The 24905-nt window shown below is 41.4% G+C and overlaps 2 protein-coding genes across 3 annotated transcripts; one reads left to right on the top strand and one right to left on the bottom strand.

Annotated features, from left to right (window-relative positions):
• Positions 1-1505: 1505 nt before the first annotated feature.
• LOC129738968 (uncharacterized protein CG5902) lies at positions 1506-7625 on the bottom strand. The gene is made up of 5 exons (XM_055730321.1): positions 7343-7625; positions 5310-5830; positions 5163-5248; positions 4868-5098; positions 1506-4801 (listed from the first exon to the last, which is right to left on the bottom strand). Exons 2-5 carry the CDS (start codon positions 5594-5596, stop codon positions 4596-4598), a joined length of 810 nt encoding a protein of 269 aa, XP_055586296.1. The 5' UTR covers positions 5597-5830; positions 7343-7625; the 3' UTR covers positions 1506-4595.
• A 2589-nt stretch (positions 7626-10214) lies between these two features.
• On the top strand, positions 10215-24757 carry LOC129738960 (N-terminal kinase-like protein). 2 transcript variants are annotated; one of them, XM_055730300.1, is made up of 11 exons: positions 10215-10911; positions 15524-16074; positions 16143-16221; positions 16281-16502; positions 16570-16725; positions 16786-17050; positions 17114-17248; positions 17582-17727; positions 17794-17928; positions 17994-18378; positions 22413-24757. In XM_055730300.1, exons 1-11 carry the CDS (start codon positions 10528-10530, stop codon positions 22577-22579), a joined length of 2625 nt encoding a protein of 874 aa, XP_055586275.1. In that variant the 5' UTR covers positions 10215-10527; the 3' UTR covers positions 22580-24757. The 2 variants fall into 2 exon arrangements, with proteins under 2 accessions (XP_055586275.1, XP_055586274.1); XM_055730299.1 differs by having other exon boundaries at positions 17114-17278.
• The last annotated feature ends 148 nt before the right edge of the window (positions 24758-24905 follow it).

Genomic DNA, 24905 nt, shown 5'->3' with positions numbered 1-24905 from the left:
CCAGTGGCGGGAGTTTCACTTTGATTTCAGGTTGTTTGATTGATGCGGTTGGGTTTTCGTTAGGCTTGGTCGCTGAGGAACGGGAATGGGCCACGCTTGGAGTGAAATGAGATGCACTGATCTCACTAGCAGATTCCATACTCTCGGATCCACGCGATGAGCGATCGCTTCTCAAGCGAGCATTGCTTGCAGGACGCTTCCGTTTCGGAGAGGCACAGTCCGACGTTTGCTTGCCACCATCGGCATCAGACGCTTTCTTTCTTTTGGAGTTATTACTCTTCTACCCTTTGCCCATCTTGGGCGACGATAGTGAAAACCGGGGGAATCGGATTGAAAACAGTTCTAGAAGGTTTCAAACAACAAGGCTAATTGCATTTTCATCTTTCAATCATTCCCCATCGATTCCACTATTATGTTAGACACACTCGTTATGTCGCGTTTTTGCGTTATTGACAAAATAAGATTTTTTTAACGTTCATTTCCACGGGAAGTGTAAACTAGACTGTATCATGAAGCATTTGAGGAAACCTACACTTGGCATCAATGTGGTATTCGTACATGGGAATTAAGACTCAAACTTTGGCATAGTGCAAAATGTTACATTCAGGGCATGATAGCAAAATATGGTATTATTTTGCCGTAAAAGTTTGCTTGGGTAGGTATATCGTCTCTACTTTTGTATTCTATGTATTCCATTTATACGATTATTTCATCAGGTATATATGTTTAAATAACTCTTTTTCCGCGATTGCCTATAGATATACCTTTAAGGGGCGATTTGTACTTATTCGTGTGATGTTCGTTAACGTCGCAGCGTATAAAAAAATTGCTGTTTTGGGGTCGGCATTTTCTCATAAATTCTACTACCATTCGTGAGAGTCAATGGAAACTATCTTCGGAAAAAACGCGGATATCACAGTATTCCTCTGTGGGTGGTTTCTGCAAAGGGAGAAATATTAATTCCTTAGTGAACTTTTAACGAATCGTTTGCCGATAGTACCGTTTGGTGTCTAAAGCCTTTTCGCAGGATTCTTCCTGCCAACACCTCACAGATTTTATGAAAAAAAAATCCGTAGTATATGGCAAAGTTACTCTTCATCATTTCGAGAAATCCGTTCGTTTGATTGATGTGACTTTTGACCATCAATTTTAACACCTACTGTACCATTTTTAGTTGCTCGATCATCAGCAAATTTCCTCGGTTCTTCCTCGTTTGGTTTCGTTGAGTGATTGGCTCCGGAAATCAATCGACTAAACTCTTTTTGGTTTTTCATCGAACTAGTTTTGGCTTTTTTTTTCTTTTCTAATCTCCGCGGGTTCGAGTCGTGTCGGCAAGTGAATCTTTTTCGAAGAACATTGGTAGACATTTTTCACGTTTTAGCAAGTTTCGTAGGAGTACTTGTACATTTGGTTTTTTTTAAACAGGTATTCATCCCTTTTTCAATATATTTTTCAAAAAAATGTTTTCTTTTCGTTCTATCAAAATGAAAAAAAACAACATCAGCTAAATGTTATCTCATCGATTTTAATTACGACCCTAAGGTAAATATATTGTTTGTATTTTTTTTATTTTCGCTCTCTGATATGAAAAAACATCAACTAATCAACGCTAGTTAGTTCCAAACAGATTAGGGGAGATTTTTAACTGAACCCGATTCTCTTGAACCGAATAGAACATAACAAAAAAAATTGCTTTTTAAAACTCAATGCAACTTACCGATAAAATTGTACCTTGGTTATCATGGTTACGCGAAACAAAAAAACTAACCCCGAGCATAAAAACGGACTATGATGGGTTTTTAGGAAAATATATTCTTCACGCTTTTTCAGCTTAGATTAGATGGTTAAATTTTATACGGTGTTTGAGTTAAAGGTTTCGACTTTCGAAAAGACACATTCTTTTTTCTGTTTTTTTTTTCCTCTTAATATTTCCAAAATTGCAAATCACGAGAAAACGAATCACTTGTTTTTTTTTAATTTCTAGATTTAATATATAATAAAAAATAGTTATTTGTTTTTTTTTTTTTGGTGCAATCGAACGATCAAGTTGCAGAGCTATTTATGGATGATGCCTGTGTTATTTTTTTCATTTTATTGTTTCACTTTTCATTTTACTCTTTGCGGAATTATTGTTCAATCAACTTGGTAAAATAGTGGCTTTCCGGACCGACCGACCCTCACTCGTTCCAACCTGTGTTTCATTTTTTCTTACTGATTATTGATAAAATTTGGTTTTCGCGTTTTAATATTGTAGCTGGTTTTTATTCACAACGGCCCGTTGCTTGCTTTTTAAAATTCTTTAAAATTTATTAACTTCTTATGCGTAAATTCTATCTTCTTTTTTTTTTTGTTTTGTTTCGACGATAATTATTTTAAGGAGTAAAGCGTCCCATCCACGTTTTTATTCCCTCTTTTGTATCGTTTGAATAATTGTGTACTGGCTAACTTAGAATCAGTTTTGAGATTTGGTTTACTCAATATGATGAGAAATAAGATAGAAAATACAACAGAAATTGTGATTGAAGAGACCATATTCTTGAGAGTGTGCCTAACTGTGAATAATTGGTGGACATATTTTAGTTGTCACAATTATTGAAATCACCATTGCGCTAGAATATTATTATTCCTTATCCCTTTGTTATCTAGGTAGTTTATGTTATGACGAATCTATTTAAATCGTGATGAAGGTTGGGACACCAGATGGGAAAATTACCTGTTTAGAACTGAAAATTGCTAATCTACAGATATTAAGTACCTTCAACTCTCGGAAAAGAATAAATCTGGGAAATATAACATCAAAAATGAAATTTTTCTAACGATGCAAAAGTTGTACAGGTATTTTGTGACTTAGTAAATTACTTTGACATAGATCTTACGAGTCCGAAGTGTAGTTAGGACTTCGAAAAAAAATGCCAACATTCAGTTATTTTTCAATATTGCATAAGACAAAAATAACAACTAGAAATCAATTTCAATTCCAAATTATGTTCAATCAACTCAATAAAACAAAAACCTTCATCACGATCACGAAACACGATGGTGGTGGAATTATGTATGTATTACAAAGATGATCGAGTAACGGCTGAACGGTTGTTGTTCGATGATGGAGTTAGTTTGCATCTTCGTGTTTGTTCTCCCTCAGCAGCTCCAGTTCGGCACAAATTATGAGGAAAATGTTACTAATTGGAAATTGACAGACAAACAACAGCAGAGCGCAAAGCTAAAAACAAAGTTTGTTTCACAGTGTGTAAAATTGTGGTTTATTTGTCAGTTTCCAATTAGTATGGATTCCGTTTATTTTAAATTTGCTTATCGTAATCTTAACTTTATAACGTTTTTTCCCTTAATTAATGCTTAAGAATGCACACAAGAAATTTTGATCGTTTGATGCTTTAGTAGTTGGGACGAATACTTTTCAGCTTGGTTATAGTTTACCGAATTTTGTAGATGGAATCTTAAGTGTGGTTGTTTACGGAAATTCTAATTACCTCCCGGACTCAAGAAAATTTTGCCTTCCCCGGTAACATAACTTAGCAACACTGTTAGCAGAACCTGTGTAATCCTTCACAATCGCAACGAACGAGTTCAATTGATTATATTAGTGCTATAGTAAGTAAATTTGAATGAACATTTAGTTACCGCTTAATTGTTTTGTGGTTGTTGTTTGCTTTCTTAACCCTAAAGTATGCGCAACGAAGCGACAAATGAACTGTTTTTTGTTGTTGTCCTGGCCACTATCCTGCCACCGTAATCGATATATGAAGATCGTGTTGTTGTTTGTTGCACTAAAAGGTTTATTGACCCTATTTTTGTTTACTGGCTCCAGGGATGAAATTCGTCGTTCTTGTGTAATTTTACGGATTCGAATCTCATTCGTTAGAAATGCTTTTGAATCAGCAAAGTTAACACATTTGTGGTAGTACAATCAAAATGAATATCAATTGTATGCCAAGCGATATTCAACGAACTTCGTCAGTTCATCTGTATAGTACCTTACCTGGGGATGCCACCACATATCGACGAATGTGCCAAGGATATCTGCCTGCTTAGTCACATCGCTTACCACCACTGCAACGGATTTAGCGATGAAAGTAGCGAGAACGGTAATGGTGTTGCTGCTGCGGCTGAATTGGTGCTTGCAGGGGATGGCGTTGGGTCTGGTTGTGGTGAGTGTTCGTTGTCATCAAAGTCGATGGCGTCTGGTACTGAACGGGTTGTTGGTGGTATAATGATGGTGGATGCTGAATAACCGCTATTGGGTGTACCTGTTGATAGGAGGTCTGGTAAGAAGCTGCCGGCATCATCGCTCCCTGGGGCGACGAAAACGTCGAAGATAAAGACGGCGGTGAGGACGATGAGGATGATGAAAAGGACGAGGAAGAGGAAAACGATCCACCACCACCAGCAGCAGCAGGGTCCGGCGGATGCACAATGGGGGGATTGTTGCCGTTCCACGCCGGATGACAGATAGGCAATGGATGCAACGGCTGGTAGTGATGTAGCTGTTGTTGGCGTTGCTGCTGTTGCGGATGAGGTTGACCTAATTGCAGAATCGGCGGCGGCGGTCGTGGCGGAGGCAGATAAAAGACGTGTTGTTAGCATTGCACTTTGCCAACCTGGTTGAAGTGTTGCGATTGCTGTTGATGACCCTCAACCAGCTCACGGTACTCGTTGTAGGTCATGTGGCACTCCTGTGAAGTATAGCGGGTCAGCTTGATTGAGCGACGCATCTCCGGCGTGATAGCCGCCCGATATCCGCCCTTGCGAAGCAACGAATCGATCGTCTGTGTTTGGTCCCAACCTGAAACAAAAATAACATTCATCCCAACGAATAGGTCCTCGTAGAAAAAAAACCTGGCAAACCTACCCTGCTCAGTGGCCACCTGTGGCAGGTAGGTGGCAGTGCGTTTAGATCCTCGCTCGTTGTAGAACTCTATCCTAATGCCGTGCACCCCGAGCGTCCAGTCCAGGTAGCCGCGGGCCTCCTCGAAGCCCTGCAGCAGCGATACCGATACCGTCAGTCTTGGTATTTCGTCTCGCGTGATCGGCGAGAAGCGCGAATCCTTTAAAGCACTTGTTATTGCGTATTCTCGAAGACCTGCAGGTGATAATGTACATCCTCCTCGATTAAACATTTTTGTATTATAACAAAGGGAAGTCACCTGAGTGTAGGCGCATGGCGCTGAACGTTCCAATGCATCCGCGCAGACGTTTATCTTTTCCGATTTTCCATGTGACGAACAATGGACTGTTGAATACAGACAAAAAGAATAACATCCTTCGTACAAAAATAAATTCGCCAGACTTACTAAGGATCATTGGTAAAGGACGGTGATCGCGGTTCTTCCAAATTGTTCAGCTCCCGATACAGAACCTCGAAGCAGAAAAAGCACATGTCGGGCATAGACGCACCCAGCGACGACGAGTGACCAGCAGCAGCGTCGTTACCGCAGTGGCCGTTGCTCATGTACCCATTATGGCCGTTGGACATAGAAGTAGTATGGTTGCTGCCGCCCTCGCCGGAGCAATTCCCGTTCGCGTTGGAGTAGTTGCCGTTCATTTTTTGCTTTTTGGTGCCGCAGCAGCTGGACGACATAACGAGCGTTTTCCCACTATTAGAAGATGTTGGTGTAGATTTCGGTTGTAAATCTAGATCGCTCTTTCTTTTGCCTCCGGTGCCGACTGCTTTCGTTACTGCTTCTTCCAACTTTCCTGAACTGTCCACCTCGATATGCTTGCGATTTCCTGCAGGGCCGTCTTTGCTGCTGGGCTGCGCCGTGGCTGCTTCCTTGGTGTTCCACGTGTTGAAAATAGTTTCTTTTTACGAAGTCTATAAAGTAGAACAGGTGTTAAAACAAGTACAATTTGGAAACAAATATAGTTTTATTCTAACCACTTCCGGAATATAGGAGAAGCGTAATGTAATTGAATTATTATTATTATTAATATTTATTAAAGATTTTTTAACAAACGTAATGTAATTGACGGTAAATAAATATATATAAAAAAATCATCAATTGAATAAATAATATTATCAGAAATTATTTCCTTATTTATTAATGAAATAACGAAAAAAAATTGACAAACAGAAAAATATAAAGAAATATAAGAATAAAAGATCAAAGAATAAAATATGTCAACAGGTTTAAATTTGTGTGATCTGCCTTAAATACACGAAACAAAGAATCGCCGAAAAAGAGATGTCCTCCTTAAAATTTATGATTTAGATAAGTTTTTTTCCTTAATTAAGACAAAATTTAAATGTTACCGTGAATTTCGAATCAACTACCTATTAATATCTTTTCATAAGTATCCAAAATTTTACAATTGCCTCTAGCAACCGTGAGATGTCGCATAAAGCGGCGGATAGCAACTTTCGGCCTTTCGGATTACTAAGGTTTGAGGCTTAGCTTTTTTTTATTAAAAGTAAAACGAAAGAGCAATAAAATTTGTAATTAACGAATGTAAAATTGCTCAAACAGTTATAAAACCTTGATGTTTACCTAAAAATGAACAAGCATTTCGATCAACATATCATACAGGAAATTCTTAAATGACGAGCTTCTTATTTTGTTCCAATTTTTTAGTAAGGTTCGTGAAAATTCTTTAACAGACAATTAACAAATTTAAATTATTATGCGCGATTTAAGTAAACCATTCACATATAGGTGTCGCCAATTATTATTGAGTTTTGTTAAGCCATTTCTATTTTTTTGTTTTCAAAGCATGTCATAGGGCATGAAAACATATGATTTATGATCAATTGCGAATCATTCTGAAAACATCAGTGACACTGATATTCACTCTGCCCCCCTCGCTTGATTGCATATTCTAGTATTGCAGGTACGAAGCACTCGCCTCACTTTACTTATGTAATGGTGCAACCGCAGCGTGTGTACCTTTTAACTAATCCAGTATGACTAACAATGAATGGTGAACGATGGCTGGGAAACGATCCATCGATAGCATAATGCTAAAGATTTGGAAAAACGTGAGCCACCAAAGCGAAAGCGAGGAAACTCTATTGGCTCTATTGTATAGACATGATGAAATCGTCTGCTGAAGTTAAATCAATTCAGAATTTTCTTTGTACTTTGACCCAACCATTGACCTCGGACTGGACGATTGGATCGCATTCAATAATTTTTTTTCGGGCCCTCGATATATCAGCTGGCAAGTGTGTAAATTGATTTTTGTTTATCTATTTTACGTTAATTCCGATAACGTTTATTCAAACAAAATGTTAGTTCATTCCTACTTTAAATGCATTTTGTTTTTTTTTTTTGTTTACAATGATTGTCCATTTTTCATTTTGTCCGTAGAGGAAAAAATAAACTTTCACCTTCAATCCGCAGTAGGCGACCAAAATTCAACTCCTCGAGTCAGCAATCCATCAAATTCACAATCTTCCGTCTGCCTTGACGCAAAACACGTTTTTCACCAGATATCGGTCTTCCTAGTGGTCCATTTATGAGCCCGTCGATTCCGGACCGTTTGCTTCGTCGTTTGTAAGGTCACGGGAAGGTAAACTACGGACCAAAGGGACCAGCTATGCACTTTTTCCCGAGCACTTATTTTGAGAGTTCACCATTAAAACGAAACACCAAAATCGACTGCTGCTGCTGCTGGCCAGGGACGAGAAGAAAGACAAAAAGTTACCACTCACACTGATACACGTTTGTATGGAAATGTGTGTGAAATGTGAGAGATTAGTTTTTTCAGAGACGTGCAAGAATTTGTTCATCTTTTGAGGAATTTTTGTTCGCGAAATATTTTTTAACAGTTTTGTTTTACTGTATTAAGACCTAAAAAATTGACAAAACACAAACTTTGTCTTTGTGTCACAAAGACTTTGATTGATATTTGTATTGAAAAATTTATTCGCATTAAGTTACAGAGCATATTTTCTGTTACAAGAATCCTTTATGGTCCCGTCTTTAATTTCTACCATCTCTTCATTTAGTGCTGTAAATTTAAGCCTGTTCAACAGGCAATTGCAATTGGTTTCAATCGATTTCGATTGGTAAATGGATGTTCACTCAGCCAATGTTTTGGTCGAAACTAATCCAATTGACGTTCAATGAAGCCAATCGAAATCGATCGAAACCAGTCAAAACCGATCGAGCTAGGAAGCAGGATTCGTTCCGATCGATTTCCATCGCACTAACACATATGTATTTGTTTGCTGTCAAAAACAGCAGATTTGGTTTGTTGTGAAAAAATTATTAGAAGAAATGAAAGCGGTGTCATTCGGTGCGGTGTTTCCTGTCGTGCTGAGTCGGTGGTGCAGTGCTAGTCGTGCGGAGTCAGTGGTGCTGATCGGTGGTGCTATGTCAGCCATGCTGGATCGGTGGTGTTGTGCCAGTCATTCTGAGTCGGTATGGCTGTGCCAGGTATTCTGGATTGGTGGTGCTGTGCTAGACGCGCTGGTCTGGTGGTGTCAGACATGCTGGGTCTGTGGGGCTGTGCCAGGTATCCTGAGTCGGTGGTGCTGTGCTAGTCGTGCTGGTCCGTGGTGCTCAAAGAGATGTCGGTCGATGTGGCGTAGCTGTTCTGTGCTGTTCTGTTAGGACTCCATTTTCACAATACATCTGTCTGTCGGTCTTGGATTATTATAATAATCAAATAGGAAGTGACCAACTATGTGACTACTATGTAAATAAATAGGAAGTGTGTAAAGTGAAATTTGGTCTATGTTGTGAAATACGATAAAATGTCAAATAAAATATAAAATTTATCGATCCTCTGTATTTTATTTCATAATATCATGATTGTATGTTTTAAAAATAATAATTATTTTCCTATAGCAGCAATTTTTCGCTTTTGTGCTTTTCTTTTCCCTAAAAATTGCTCATTATTCTAAACAAATTCCTTTTTAGTATTCTAATTATATAGTTCGAGTCGAACAACAAACTTTCTAATCTGAAATTTTTCGGACAGCTTGTATACGGGAAAGAATTGCTATTGAGATATGGCCAAAATGATGGATTCATTACAATTTGCCTTGAGTAAACCGCCTTTTCGAATTCTGAACGAAGCTGATAAAGAAAATTACATCTGAAAACACTGCGTCAGTGCGTTAGTATTAGTGAATGGCTGTTCATTCAACAGCCTAATAGAAATCGATCGAAGTCAATTGGAAAAACAGCTGATCAACTGTCAATCCATTTCAATTGATTTCGATTGGGTTTCGTTGAACACACCTATTGTATTGCGTTTTACACTAATCGCATGATGAGTTCGGAAAACAAAACACCTCCTATGGGATTTTTTTCATCCTGTCAGTATTTTCTAAATCCTAATGTCTGGATGTCATCACGCACACTACTTCATTTTGCATTTTTCATTCCACACACGCACTGATGATGACCCATGATGACAGGCGAATAGATCGATGATCGGCGATGATTGCACATAGATTACGGATGTAATTTTTTGAGCAATGCATTTTCCTGCACCACCAATATGCGTTGTTCATTTGAACTCCATTGGAAAATAATTTTCCACATTTAATGTTTTGTTTTGAAATTGTTTTTTTCATGTAACTCCTTAGTTTTGAATTTTTAAAATTTAAAGAATCTATCCAAGATATAATTTTACATTTACGTTTCGAGAAAATCTTGTTTGAAGTTTGACAGCTCCATAAATAAGCAAAAATTTTATTTTATTTTCTCAATATCTTGAACTCAAACCATCCATCTAATACAAGTGAATAGGTTCAAAGTGTAGGTCTTCGGACCTAATTTTTCACCCAGCTGATAACTCGATTTGTTGATTTTTAAATGATGAAATCTATAAATTCTTTGAAAAAATGTTTTTCTAATGGCTCCTACAAGGGAAATTGTTAAACACATGACAGCTTTTTTTTTGTCTAGGAAAATTGAAATTCTCTAAAGTAACGTTCTGCAACGAGCGATTTGAAAACTGATTCAGTTTATAGAACAATTACAATTACAATTCAGTTTATAGAGTGAAATTGCCGACTTTCCTAAACGCTTCTGATAATCGAATTCAACCATTCTTTTATTCTGTCCATCTTACGAACTCGGTGCATGTGCTGGCTGAGACTCGCTTTATCTCAAAGAACTACTTTTGGTATCTGGGTGTACGAATCATCATCACGAAAAGAACGCTCCAAAAGGGTGATATTTTGAGTATGTGTCCAACTAAAATGTGTCGCGAGAATTCGTTTTTCGCTTATGAGTTGTCAAATTTTTGTTCATCAATCGAAAGGGAAAAATCTTGCTGATCAAAAAGTGAAATATTTTATGTTTAAATATTGAAATTTACCACTTCAACCAATTTCATGCTGTTTGCTGTGGACTGTCGTTTACGCTGATGCCACGAAACTATCGAATCGGTCAATGAAAGTTGGAAAACGGAAGTTTTTCAGGTATCATTCTGTTCGAAGGAAGTGATAAGTGCAAAAATTTTCATTAGTCCAAAGTTTTTTTTTGTTCTCTGGAGTGAAAACGATTTCTGCAGAACTATTTTGTATTCGTGTTATATTTCAACATACGGGGCAGAATGTGGTCATTTTTCTCCCGCGACTCGACGAAGGATTTTCCGTACGAGATCGGAGAACCGATCCAGCAGTTTGATTCCCGTAGCATCTGGTCATTGCACAAGGGCAAACGGAAGGGTTCCAGCGGGGAGGAGGTGTCGGTGTTTGTGTACGACATCAAGAATGGGTCAGATGTGAAGTTGGATCTGGCCAAGGCTGCCATTAAAAGGCTGAAAACGCTGCGCCATCCCAGCGTGTTACAGTTTCTGGACAGTCTGGAAACGGACAAAGTGCTGTACGTGGCAACAGAGTTAGTGGAACCACTTGGGGTTTATTCAGAACGGCAGCTCGCTAACGAAGGGCCCCAGCGGGATTTGTATTTGGCGTGGGGAGTTTTCCAGATTACCGTAAGTATTTAAATTTTAAATCAAATATTCTATCTAAATTTAAAAAAAATGAAGATATGTTGACTGACGATAAAAACTAAACAGCAATAATAACTAAACTAAATAACATAACATAAATAACAGACTTTTGGGAACCAACTTAAAAAAGTAAGTAAAAAAATGAGACAGGCAGTGCAAACTTGATAAGTTGGTACATAGACTGGTCTTACTTCCTTGACCTTTTGCAACAGTTATATGTAACTTTAGGGAATAAAATAAATTTTAGTTGAAATACATAGAGCATTTTACTAGGTTTCTTATACTTCACAAAAGATGTCATAGTTGTCGTTTATACGTAGAAAAGCTTTTTTATAAAACTAGTGACATCTAGCGAATGATAGACAAGCATCGTAATTGTCAATCAACGTAGGCGGTTTGCGACCAAACTTTTCCAAACGTAGCGCCAGCTACCTAGTTTCCGCTGAAAAAACCTTGGAAAAGGGTGATGATATTTGAGTCCGACTTTTAATGAAAATCAGCTTCGGATAGGAAAATCTTACAAATTGTTTTTATAAGTTTGTTATATTCGTATGATTGCATTCCAGCGATCAACTATCGTAGAAAGGGCTTTGGGTAGAATTGGACGAATCGTTTGTGAAAATGTGTGCACAGTGAGTATCACGTAAAACACGGTCCTACGCCGTTTGGCCTAAAGTCATTTGGCATAAAGTCGTTTTTCATAATAGCCGTTTGGCATAGTGGTCATTTGGCATAATGGCCGTTGGCATGCACCATTATGCCAAGCGGCTTCATGCCAAATGACTTTATGCCAATCGGTATGGAATTGAAAAGTTATTCTTTCTCTACCTACCTACCTAAGGGTCCGGCGCCGATTGACCGACGCATAGGGCTGAGATAAAAGACCTCCACTGCTGGCGATCCGGAGCCAGCGTCTTCACTTGCTGTCAGCCAAGGTTCTCGTCAACTGTGCGGATTTCAGCGGCTAGACTACGCCGCCACGAGCTTCTGGGCCTGCCTCTTCTTCGATGCCCATCTGGATTTCAGTCAAGCACCTCTCTGCAAATCTCGTTTTCATCTCTTCGCAGCGTGTGCCCAATCCATCTCCACGTACGTTCCCGAATCTCGATTTCTAGCGCCTTTTGATGACACCGGCGATGAAGTTCCACCTTTGAGATCCAATTGCCAGGCCACCAAGCGCGGATGATGTTCCGCAGGCAGCGATTCACAAAAACTTGTAGTTTTCGCGTCGTCACCGCATATGTGCACCAAGTTTCACACCCGTACAACAATAAGGATTTGACGTTTGAGTTGAAGATTCGGATCTTAGTTCGTAGAGAGATCTGGCGTGAGCGCCAGATGTTTCGGAGACTCGCAAAATCAAATCGGGCCTTTCTGATCAGGGTTTCGATGTCCTTCTTGGTACCACCATCAGGCGTTATCTGGCTACCAAGATACTGGAAGCACTCCACTGTCTCAACCTGTTGTCCAGCTACCACGAAATTGGAACGATTTTCTGTGTTGATTTCCATCGACTTGGTCTTTCCGACATTGATTTTGAGACCTGCTGCCTTGGAACTTTCGGTGAGGTCATCGAGTTTACTCTGCATGTCTTGTTGTGTTTGGGCGAGCAAAACAATATCGTCTGCCAGGTCAAGGTCGTTCAGTTGCTCCATGGTTGAAGGATTCCACGGCAATTCTCGGTTTGGTCTACAGTCAATCGATCCAGTCAAGATCTCATCCATTACGATGAGAAAAAGCAGCGGTGATAAAATACATCCTTGTCTCACTCCAGCAGTTACCGGGATAGGTTCGGACAAGACACCGCCGTGCAAGACGAAAATGCTTCATACTGTGCTTCGATGAGATGGACTAGTTTCTCTGGGACCCCTCGTCGTCTTAGAGCAGCCCAGATGTTTTCGTGGTTCAGTCGGTCAAATGCTTTTTCGAAATCAACGAACACCAGCAGAAGAGAGTCCTGGAATTCGTTGATTTGTTCCAGTATTAAGCGTAGCGTTGTGATGTGGTCCACACATGATCGTCCGGATCGGAATCCAGCTTGTTGCCGTCGGAGTGTAGCGTCGATTTTCTCCTGGATCCTGTTCAGAATCACTTTGCAGAGTACTTTGAGAGTTGTACAGATCAAATTTATGTCACGCCAGTTACCGCACTCGGTCAGGTCTCCTTTCTTCGGGACCTTTACAAGGATACCCTGCATCCAGTCGGCCGGAAATGTTTCAGTATCCCAAATGTCAGCGAAAAGACGATGCAACATTTGTGCTGACAAGGCAGGGTGGGCTTTGCGCATTTTAGCAGGAATGTAATCGATTCCAGGCGCTTTGTTGGATTTCATGTCCTTGCCGCTTCTATTTCAGCCAGCGAGGGCGCTTCCGATTTGACACCATTAATGCGACTTACTGTGGGCGCCTCGAGCTGCGGGTTCTGTTGGCCATCGCTATTTGTAACTCGGAAAAGTTGTTCAAAATGCTCAGTCCAACGCTTGAGCTGATCTGTTCGATCTGTCAGCAGCTGACCTGCGCCATCCGACATCCATTCACTTCGTCTTCCACAGACTTTACCGAGAGTACCATGGGTCGTTGTAATGAAGGCATTCTTGATTCTACACCACTGTTATTCGACTGTTCCGTCTGTCGGCAGTTCAGAGGCTCGGGATTTAAGCTGTTCAACGTATGCCCTTTTCATCTCGGATTTTCCAACCGGCGGACGTCGGACGAGGTGATGGTCAGATGCAATGTTGTTGCGGACATCAAGTTGGCTCCTTCTCCATTTTCGGCTGATGCAGATGTGGTCAATTTGATTTTCTGTTCGGCCATCTCGGGATACCCAAGTGACAGCACATAAGGTCGATGGGGGAAGAGCGATCCACCGATCACCATGTTGTTGTTGCCACAAAATTCTACTAACAGCTCTCCGTTTTCGGTCACCTGTCCTAGGCCATGGCGCACCATGCGTTGAAGTCGCCTAAGTGGATTTGAATGTCACCCTTCGGAATTTTCTCAACCACGCTGTTCAATTGACCGTAAAACTGCTCTTTCTCCTGCAAATCGGCAACGTCAGTTGGCGCATAACACTGGACCATTGTAAGGTTTCTAACCCGTGTTCTGAATCTGGCTACGATTATTCTTTCGTTTATCGGTTCCCATCTTATGAGGGCCGCATGGGCCTGCGGGCTTAATAGGAAACCAACTCCCCGTTCCCGAGTAGCGTGTTCTCCTCGTATGCCAGAGTAAAGCAGTACTTGCCCGGACTGTGTCTTGTGTTCTTCAGTGTTAGGCCAACGGACTTCGCTCAGTCCCAATATCTCTAGCTTGAGGCGGCTAGCTTCCCTAGCAAGTTGAGCCAGCTTACCTGGCTGGGCAAGGGTCAAAACATTCCAAGTTCCAATTCTAGTTCGTGTTTTCATGCTAAAAGTCGTTGCCAAAGTTCCAATTCGATTATTTCTTCTCTCAGTTTCTGTAACAATTTAGTATATCAAGAGCAGTAGGTTGTTAGCCTAAAGTCCCTATCCCGCGATGGGGCTGCCATTTTGGCCTTAGCTGGCGGGAGCCGCATTTCATAAATTCAGCCGCTCGCTGCGAGACAGATGCTGTTTGAGCCGCCCCTGACCTGGAGAACAGACGCTCGGTTGTTGTTGCACGCCGCCCCTGACCTGGGGAACAGACGCGTGCGGCCACCTTCTCAGTCTGCATGCGACCAAAGCATCCACAGGGGTTGGGTACCCGATCTCCGCTTAGGTTACTCGCATCCCAGCCGGTACCACGGGGAGGTAGAGATAGGAGTTGTGAATAAGAGGTGATATGACCACTATGGGGTCTCGTGTTGCACATTATCCATCGTTTGCCAACCAAACTTTCTCTCCTTAAGAAAAACTCGTAAGATCTGTCAAAAGTTGGGTGAAATTTTAGTTGTATCCCACTTGCATTAATGCAAAACCATCACCCAAACTCGGCAGCGCTATCCATCGCCGCCCTTTACTTATCAACGGCTGCTGCGGTTTGCACCGACGTCCGGAATTGCTTGAGGGTTTTCAAATAATTTCCAATCTATTCCACTATCTGAAGGGGATTGGCATGGCTTTACGAAATAAGGGTATCGTCTGCGAAAAGCAAACTTTGCCCTAAAGGTTCGCCAGCGAGAGATCGTTAATAAAGACCAAGAACATCAGTGGACCCAGGATGCTTCCCTGTGGTACTCTTGTCGTTATGGGCCTTTTGGCAGTTTCTGTAGTAGCAACGAATGATCTATCGTATCGAACGTTTTTCTCAGATACAAGAACAGGAGCACTCGTGACAGGATACCCAACTGACCTTATGTGCTGCTGGATAGGGAGGAACGATCTACCGATCTCCATGTTGTTGCCACAAAATTCTACAAACAGTATTCCGTTTTGCTCATCTGTCCTAATCTTTGCGTTGAAGTTGTCTAACTTTGGAATTTTCTCAACCATGTTTTATAATTGAATGTAAAACTATTTTCGAGTTCGATTGCCTTTTCTTAAGGTTTCTGTCTGTATCAAGTTTAAGCTCAGAAGCAGTAGGTTGTTAGTCAAAGGTCCCTATCCCTACTAAATTGTTTTTTTTTTCTTTCTTCGCAGCGAGCACTCTCATTCCTGATCAATGACGGTAACTTACGTCACAACAACGTTTCGGCTTGGTCGGTCTTCGTCAACGCCAGTGGCGAATGGAAACTCGGTGGGCTGGAGTACGTCTCCTCTGCGGAACAATCCCTGGCTCCCCCGGTTAAAATACCACCGGCGCTGGAAATCTACGATCCCCCGGAGAAGAACGATGCCGGCAAGCTGAGCATGGCCACCAAATGTTCAGCCGATATGTGGGGTTTGGGTTGCCTCGTTTGGGAATCGTTCAATGGGCCGCTTCGATCGCGCGCCAATCTGAAGGATCTGGCTAGCATACCGAAATCGTTGACCCCGTTGTACTGCGAGCTGGTGGGAGCGTCCCCGGCGAATCGACCCAATCCTGCCGACGTGATAACCAAATGTCGGAAACCGGGAGGATTTTTCAAAAACGATCTAGTAGATACGTTGCTGTTTTTGGAAGAGATCCAAATCAAGGATAAGGCTGAAAAAAATCGATTCTTCAGTGGATTAACACCGCAGTTGGATAATTTCCCGGATAATGTATGCAAGTATGTATCAGAGCTATCAGTGAAGCATTTATCGATGTTGAAATGTTCAACTGACTTTTTTTTAACAGGAACAAAATTCTTCCACAACTTATTACGGCCTACGAATACGGAGATGCGGGTTCTGCTGTGCTTGCTCCTATGTTTAAGGTAAAGTTCTAGTAAGATGGAAAAGATTTAAATGTTATAATTCAATTTTATGCTTTCAGCTGGGTCGATTGCTCGATGAAGTCGAGTACCAAAAGCGGATAGTTCCGTGCGTAGTGAAGCTGTTTGCCTCCACGGATCGTGTTACGCGATCCCGGCTACTGCAACAGCTAGAATTGTTTATCAATCACCTCCAGACTGGAGTTATCAACGATCAGATATTTCCACAGGTGGCCCACGGCTTTCTGGACACGAATCCAACGATTAGGGAACAAACCGTTAAAGTACTATCTGAAATATTCTTGTACTGGAAGTTGGAAAAGTAAAAGTTTTCTTTTTGGATTTTTTTAGTCAATCATACACCTAGCGCCAAAGTTGAATTACAATAACTTAAATGTTGAAGTTTTGAGACATTTTGCACGACTACAATCACGGGATGATCAAGGTGGAATCCGAACGAATACCACCGTGTGCTTAGGAAAAATTGCCCCCCATTTGCATCCACAGGTGATCAACTTAAAATTACACATTCAAATTAAGGAAGTTTAATTGCTTTTTTTCAACCAGGTTCGGCAAAGGGTTCTAGTATCGGCATTCATACGCGCTATGCGAGACCCATTTCCACCTGCCCGGGTAGCTGGGATTTTGGCGCTCGCTGCCACGCAACAGTATTTCCTGCTGGCCGAGGTGGCTAATCGCATTCTGCCATCGCTGTGTCCGTTGACGGCGGATCCGGAGAAAACGGTACGAGATCCGGCCTTCAAAACCATTCGTGGCTTCCTCGGAAAGCTGGAAAAGGTTAGCGAGGACCCGAGCCTGCGCGAAAGCATGGGTTAGTATCTGCTGATCCATTTTTTTTTCATGAGTAAGTATTAATCGTCAAATTTTTTTACAGAGGCCGACGTTCACACGGCAACGCCTTCCCTGGGCAATGCAGCGGCCACGTGGGCCGGATGGGCGGTCACGGCCGTCACCGCTAAGTTTTATCGTAGCCAAAGTGACACCGCGAGACCACGCCCGCCATTAACTGGTAAAAATTTGAGTAAACCTGCTTCGCTGGGTATGTAGGCGTACGCTAGGACGTCATTCTTTTTTATCATTACTTACTTCAGAAACAACTAACAACAAACCGTAGTTTTGGGAAACCAAGATGCCTGTAGACGCCTTAACAGTCTCCTATTTAGTTTTGACAACATTATTCGTTTAACTATTTAGTCATAGCCGTTCTATAGCTGCGTAGCTGTTTTAGTTGACCGCACCTGAAAACACTGTCCAATGAAGACAACGAATTGACAACCTTTGACCTGCTGACTAATTATGTGATCTTGCGATCATCTGTTTTCTTTTCTGTTGAACATTTCAGAGCAACCTTCATCCAGTAGCATTTCGACAACGACCAGTAGCGTGACTTCGATGACTTCATTGGAACACGAAAGTGCGGACACATCTGCTTCGGCCAGCGATTACGGACCGGATAACTGGGACCAAGAAAACTGGGGTGAAATGGATGTGAGTATCGCATCTGAAGTAGTGACCTTAAACAATTCCTTTACCGTGATTTTGGCATTATTTCAGACTTCACAAGACCCCAGCAGTCCGATGGCTGGTACATCTAATCCGCTAACGGCTAGCCTAAATATGGCCAGTAGTATGCACGATGCTCGTGATGGCTGGGACAATGAAGATTGGGGAAGCTTGGAAGAGGAACCGGTAAGTAACTTCCATTGAATTTATTATCCTATTCTTTTACTCAATACTGTTCGAATTTGTTTTAGAACGAAGACCTTGACGAAAAGGAAGAGGATGAGATGCACCGAAAGCAGTCGCTGCAGCACAATCGGCTAACGAATGCGTCATCATCCGCATCGACTACCAACAACAGCTCAAGTCACAACGCTGGCGGCTCGACATCGGCCGCTTCGTCGAGTAACAACGCAAACAACAATGCTATCTCCAATCATCATCCTCCCCAGCCGCAGCATCAGCCTCAGTCTCAGCAGCAACATCACCACAACACCAGCAGCCCCAGCAAGATGCTGGCCCTGAAAAATATGACCAACATTATGAACAGTTCAACCAACAACAGCAACTCGAATTGGGGCACCTCATGCGATGGATGGAACGATGGGGAGTTTGAATCTATCGAAGAACCAAGCACAGGTAAGCAATGTTCGCCCCTACGCTACTTTCTCCTCAGTAGTTCATCAATCGATAACCTTTTCATCCGCATATTTTCATTGGAATGTCTCCTCTGTTCCTTCTTTATCCCATATGCATACACGCTTACACGCACAATGTGAATCGCCATGCTCATTTCGATCATCAAATTTCTCGAAACTGACTAACAAACATCAACGCGAAACCCGCGGCCGGTCCATCGTTCCAACAAACTCGAAAATCGAAACTTAAAAAAAAACAGTAATTACAACTAAAATGAGCACCGTTAACGTGATTGATAGCTTTACCGGTAGCAGTAGTAGTAGTAGTGGTAGTGCCAGTAACAGTAACACTAGTAGCTTGCACCGGAGGGGTCAGTTTTTCAAGAAACCGCACAACCACAATCCGTTGATGAAGTGAGCGCGGTGGACAGGCGATGCCGACGAATTGAGGCAGCGTGAGTGTTTTCGCTTTCCTTGCTTTGATTTTTGGTTTGTTTGGTGATTCCTTTACTCATGTTTTCTTAGTTAATTTTTTTTCTGTAGACAGAAAAATGTTTTTTTAGATGCTTTGATAAGCAGCGATAGGCGATAAATAGGTCTTTGAACCGGATCCTAAAATCAAGACCATCACCTTCAAATCCTCGATCTAAGACCCTCAACCTTAAAAGTCTTCGGCATCAGGACCCTCGGGCTAAAGGAGGCGAAAGATCTTCGACGGACCTGAATAACGCTTTAAAGCTTTCTGAAAAAGATGCTGAACCTCAAAAGTCTCATCTTCAATGCACTCGACCTATTGACTCTTGACCTCGATAGCATCTTTTTGAAGATCCTAGACCTGAAGACCCTTGCTCTCAAGGCCGTTTAGCTGAAGACTTTCGGCTTGAAGATTTTCAACGTCAAGACGCTCGACCTCAAAACCATTGGTCCCAAGATCTTCAACCTCCAGTTAGTGATCCTTGATCTCTTCCGTTTTTACAACTTTCGGTCCAAAGATTCTCGGCCTCAAAACTTCCGGCTATAGGACTTAGGTCCTAGACCAAGATCGTCGGCCCTTACTTTAAACCCATTCGACCAGATAATCCTCGTCCATTTTCAGCCTAAAGACCCTAGGTTCAATGACCCTCACCCTAACGATCCTCGATCACCAGAATCCCGGCCTAATGACTTCCGTCTTTAAAATTTTTAATCTCTCGGTCTCAAGATTGTTTGTCTGTTGGTGGGGGCTAAGGAATTTCGATCTCAAGACTCGGACTTATGAGATTCCTCGTCTCAAAATTGCAACGGACTCATTCTCAGCTTTATGTAGGATCCTCGACTTCAAAAAACTTGGACTAAAAATCATATATCTCAATACTTTCATTTTAAAACCCTTTTTGAAACGACTCTCGGCATGGAGCCCCTCGGTTCAATGAATCTCGTCTTTGAGGCTTTCGGCTCAATGACCCAAGGCTTAAAGATTCTTGGCCCAATGACCCAGGATTTCAAAGAGCTGGAGCAGCAGTATTGTTTCCAGAAAACATGGAAGGGTTGATATGCCCCATCTACAAGAAAGACCGAGCGATCATTGTATTCAATGCCGCATGTTGTCCCGAATCCTACTGTGCAACATAACGCTACAAACAAACAGATTCGTGGGAAATCATCAGCCGCAAATTCCCAAAGAATAACGTAAAGTCCCTACGCTCCATCATTTATCGACTTCAACATCGCATACGACACGATCGACCGTGACGAGCTATGAGAAATCATGGCCGAAATCGGCTTTTTCGGGATGCTGATCATTCTGTTCAAGGCTACGATGAAAGGAAACACAATGCTGTGCGAGGATTTCGGGTGAATTGTCGAGTTCATTAGAATCTTGCAGGGGCTTCGAAAAGGCGATGGTCTATCCTGCATGATGCCCAATGTTACGATTTTCAACAGATCCAGTCAGCGTATCCTCATTGCTGACGTCATTAGCAATACTTTTAACAATAGCATAGTCACGATCGACGGGGACGAGCTGAAGATAGTTGAAGATTTTGTCTATCTCGACTCACTGGTGACCGCAGACAATGACACCAGCCGTAAGATCCGGGGGCGAATGTTCAACGGAACTCGCCCCTAAGGACTCCACAAGCAACTGCGGTCGAGAAGACTTAGCCCTCGCACGAAGTGTAACCTTTACATAATGTTCATTAGACCGATCAGACCTCAACAGGCACGAAATGAGGATAATGTTCATGGAGGACCTCTGTACAATCGGAGTATTCGAGCGACGATTGTTAACAACCATCTTTGGCGGCGTGCAGGAGAACGGAGTGTGGCGGCGAAAGATGAACCACAAACTCGTGCGACTCTACGGTGATCCCAATATCCAGAAGGTGCTAAGGTGAAAGCTGGCCGGTTACGTTGGGCAGGACGTATTACTAGAATGCCGGATGACTGTCCTGCAAAACAGATGTTCACTACAAATCCGGTAGAAACGAAACGAGCAGGGGCGGAACGAGCGAGGTAGTTAGACCAAGTGGAGCGTGATCTGGGGAATGTGGGACGCCCGAGAGATTGGAAAACGGTTGCCACGGACCGAGTTATTTCAAAAAATTATGTTCATCAAGTAATGTCGTGAAACGGAATTCTATAAATAAAGAAATCTAAAGATCCTTGATCAACAGCCCCTCGGCCTAAAGATTACTCTCCAAAAGACTCTTAACCTCGAGATTGTGACCCCTCTTCGTAATAACTTGAGGTGAACACGCATCTACCTCACAACTCAAGGAATCTAGCTCTAGCAATTCGAGATCCGGCCTCTCTACACCCACACCATCCTCTTGACGACTCAAAGCCTGACAAATTCCTAAACGCCTGGAGGTTAGACCTCCTATGATTTTATTTATCATCAGGACTCACTTTATCCCGTCGTTTGTCGGCGGAAAGCAGCTTATCCTCGGTTCAAAGACCCTTGACTTCAAATACTCAAGAATAATGACTTTTGATCTTAATCCCTCGTTTTTAAGACTACCAGCCTCAGGACTTTCAACTTCAAATTACCTGGCCTTATAACTGTTGGCCTTAACAATTGGGACACTCGTCACAATAAACCTCGCCCAAAAGATCTCTGGCCTGTGACTCCCAAAAAACTCTCTTCCTGAAAATCCTCGGCAGCACTCTTGTCTTTAAAATCGTTCAGACCATCTTCCTAAAGATCCTAGACCTTACAACCCTCAGCTTCAGAATCCCCGGCCGAGAGACTCCCGCCCTTGACATCCCTTCTTACAGATCCCGAACTTCAAGATGCTCGGCTGAATAACCCTTGGCCTCAAGACCTTAGTCTTGAGGCAATTCCGAATAAAAGACTCGAGCCCTTAAAACCCTCAGCTTCAAGACTTTCGGGTTAAAGATTTCCAGTGCAAATACTCTCAATTTCAAAACCCTAAGATTGCTGGCCTCAAGACCTACAACCTTAAAGATCAACGGTTCTCAGGAACTTCGAATTAAAGATCCTTGATCTGAAAATTCTCATCCTTAAGACTCCTGAAAATCCTCGACATACAGACCCTCAACTTCAAGACCCTTGGTCTTAAGGCAACCGGCTTCAAAACTCTCCGGTCCAATGATCCAAGGGCAACAACTATTCGCGACCTACAGGCCAACAACCTAAGGTTTCTCAAAACTCAAGTCCCCTGCACAAAGATCTCCGTCCTTAAGACTCGGCGCTACAATCGTCGGTCTTTCAACCCACATTCCAACATTACGATGTTCCTATCTTCGGCCTCACGATTCTCGATCTTACTCCCCTTATCATCCCATAGGCATTAAGACCCACAGCTGAACATCCATAAGCTTATCAAATTTTCGAAAAGTGTAGACTGCTTCAAAAATACCAATGTGTGGTGCGATGACGAAATCATCAAAAATGCAAACCTTTTTTTCATTAGTTGGCATATCGATCACTTTTCGACCGTGCATTTAAAAACATTAAACCGGCAATTTCCTGTTCACATAAACTGCTACAAAACATTTGAACTCAATGTGTACGTACACTACTCCTGACAGGTAACTCCAAAATGGACGAAGCCCGGCGGAAGCGCGAAGAGAAGAAGATGCAGCGGCAACGGGAGCTGGAGGCTCGGAGGGCGGCCAGGACCACCGGGGCCGGCGCCGGAGGTTCCAGCTGCAGCGGTCCGATGAAGTTGGGTGCCAAAAAGATCCAGCTCGATTGAGTAAGCGAATCATCCGACGGTGGTGACGATGACCCCCAGCATCCTCCCGAGGGTTGAGGTCGAGAAAGCGCGCTCCTTATCGAAGATACATATTTGACTAATGGTGCTGATGACTGGGAAAACTTTTGAGAAGCGTATTTAGGAAGTCTGCTACTTATTGTGTAGTGATTATGGAGGAAACCATTTGGACAATGATATTAATGTATGGGCAAGACAGAGATGGCAATGGAGTTTTCAAGAGGAAATATGCAGATAAAACTTGCAATTTAGTCCTACGTGCTGAAAAACCATCATCGGAGATTTGCCTTTTCCAGACGAATTGGAAAACCTACTACAACTTGACTTTGAATCTTTTGACTCGGAATATGTAGAACATTCCATCTTAATTAGAACCAAGTTTGAATGGAAGGAAGGAAAAACTGGAATTAGCCGAAAAAAGAAGGGAAACCATTGTATAGATTGACACAGGGTTTGAGACGAGTAAGATTTTTTGCTCCTTTTGAAGGACATTGTCATTATCTTATATATTAGCTTTAAATAGTGAATTATACGAATTTAGAGACTTTTTTCCAAAATAATAAAAAAAAACAAGCAAAGTAAAATAAATCGTATAGAAGCCAACGACAGATGACTTCTTATGCACGGGATGCATCACAAATTTGGAATCTTTGGAACGAATCGAAAACAACATTTTTTAAACGAAAGTGTTTATCGGTAAAAATCGTATAGAACAAAAATCGTGCTTACCCAACTATTGGCGCTATTTACAAGAAGAAGACGATGAAACAATGAAGGGTCTGAGTTGTATGTCGAGAAAAAGAAAATTATAATCATACGAGAAAACGGCAAGTAAACTGCAAAAAAGAAAGAAACAATTAAGAAAAAAAATCTCTAGTTAGGCATCAATCTTTATTATTACTGAGATAGATAGTGAGAGTAATTTATCGAAACTAAGAAAGTAAAAAAAATGCACCTTAATAGAGTTTAAAGTCACACACTCACACCTCCTTAATTCAGCATTCATATTCTATAGTAAGCGATTTAAGGTGATGTATAAGTAAAAAAAGAGAAACAGAGAAACATATTGAACCCCACGGAAAATGCATAAGAACTAAAAAAAACGGAATAAGTAGAGAGACAGCAAACGAAAGTAGCGCGAAGTAAAATTTTAATTTAAGTGCCGTTACCATACTGTATAAAATATATGTTTTAATGGATTCAAACGTTTAATTTTTTACCTAGGATTTTCTCCAATCTTGAGTAAAATTATCTCAACACTTTCCAACTCTCATTATTCTGATAAAAAAAAAACGATACAAATTTCAAAGTTTATGCTGAGCATAACTAAAACCAATTCAACTTGATTGTTCTTAAATGTGAACTAACAAGCTTTCAATTATGATGGTGATATGGGTTTTTTTTTGTTTTGTGTCCGATGTACCCGATATTATTTCGAACAAACTTATCGGATTTTTTAAATATTTAATCTTTATTAACCTTAAAACTTGCTGGTTGCTTGCTGGATTATAAATACTGCAAGCCTGTCTAGGGCTTATTAAGACATTTAATTTTCGCGTACGAAAAAAAAGAAAATCCCAGAACGCATGTCAGCCATAAACACCTAAATCCATAGGCAAAAAAGATATCCAAACTTACTAGAGAATTCTCAAAAAAAAGCAAATATCTATAGAAGGTTCAGAAGCACTCCTTCGAACCGAGAGAAAGACAGACAGAAAGAAAGAGAGAGAGAGTCATTTCCTGTATGCATGTCGTGTGAAGTTTCCCGTTGTGATACTTCAGTCAGTTCAAATCTATTTGTAGACTTATGAAAAGATAAAAAAAAACTAAACTGTAACTTCACAAATCCTCAGAGGTATTTCAATAGTACGTAAGTCCTCTGACCCATAACGTATATGGGTGATCTGGCGGATGCTGTGAAGTTCACAGTTAAGTAACCGTAACGTGAAACAAGAACAGCAAAAAACATTGTGAACCAAAAACTAAGTAAACAAAAGAAGAACAAAGTAAAAAAAAATCATCAGAGTAAATTTGTATTTTATCATTACGTGATGCATTACAGACCGTTTTTAGTTTCTCTCTGTGGAAGGGAAGGCGGCCCAACGTTGTCTATAGTCTCCTGGAAATAAAGATTAAACTAAATAAAAAAAACCAACACCGTCGGAACGTTGTAAAAGTAACCGTCGAGTGTGTACTATTTGTTATTCGAAAGATGTTTCCCTGAAGAATTATTCCTAAAATATGATTTCTGTGAAAGAAAGCTGTTTCTAATAGAATTCCTGGTTTTCGAGATCTCCGGTTTAAACAA

This window comes from Uranotaenia lowii, chromosome 1, assembly GCF_029784155.1.
Source record: "Uranotaenia lowii strain MFRU-FL chromosome 1, ASM2978415v1, whole genome shotgun sequence".
In the NCBI taxonomy this organism is placed as follows: Eukaryota; Metazoa; Arthropoda; class Insecta; order Diptera; family Culicidae; genus Uranotaenia; species Uranotaenia lowii.
Note: the sequence above shows the minus strand (reverse complement) of the source record. Positions and strands in the feature narration are given on the sequence as shown.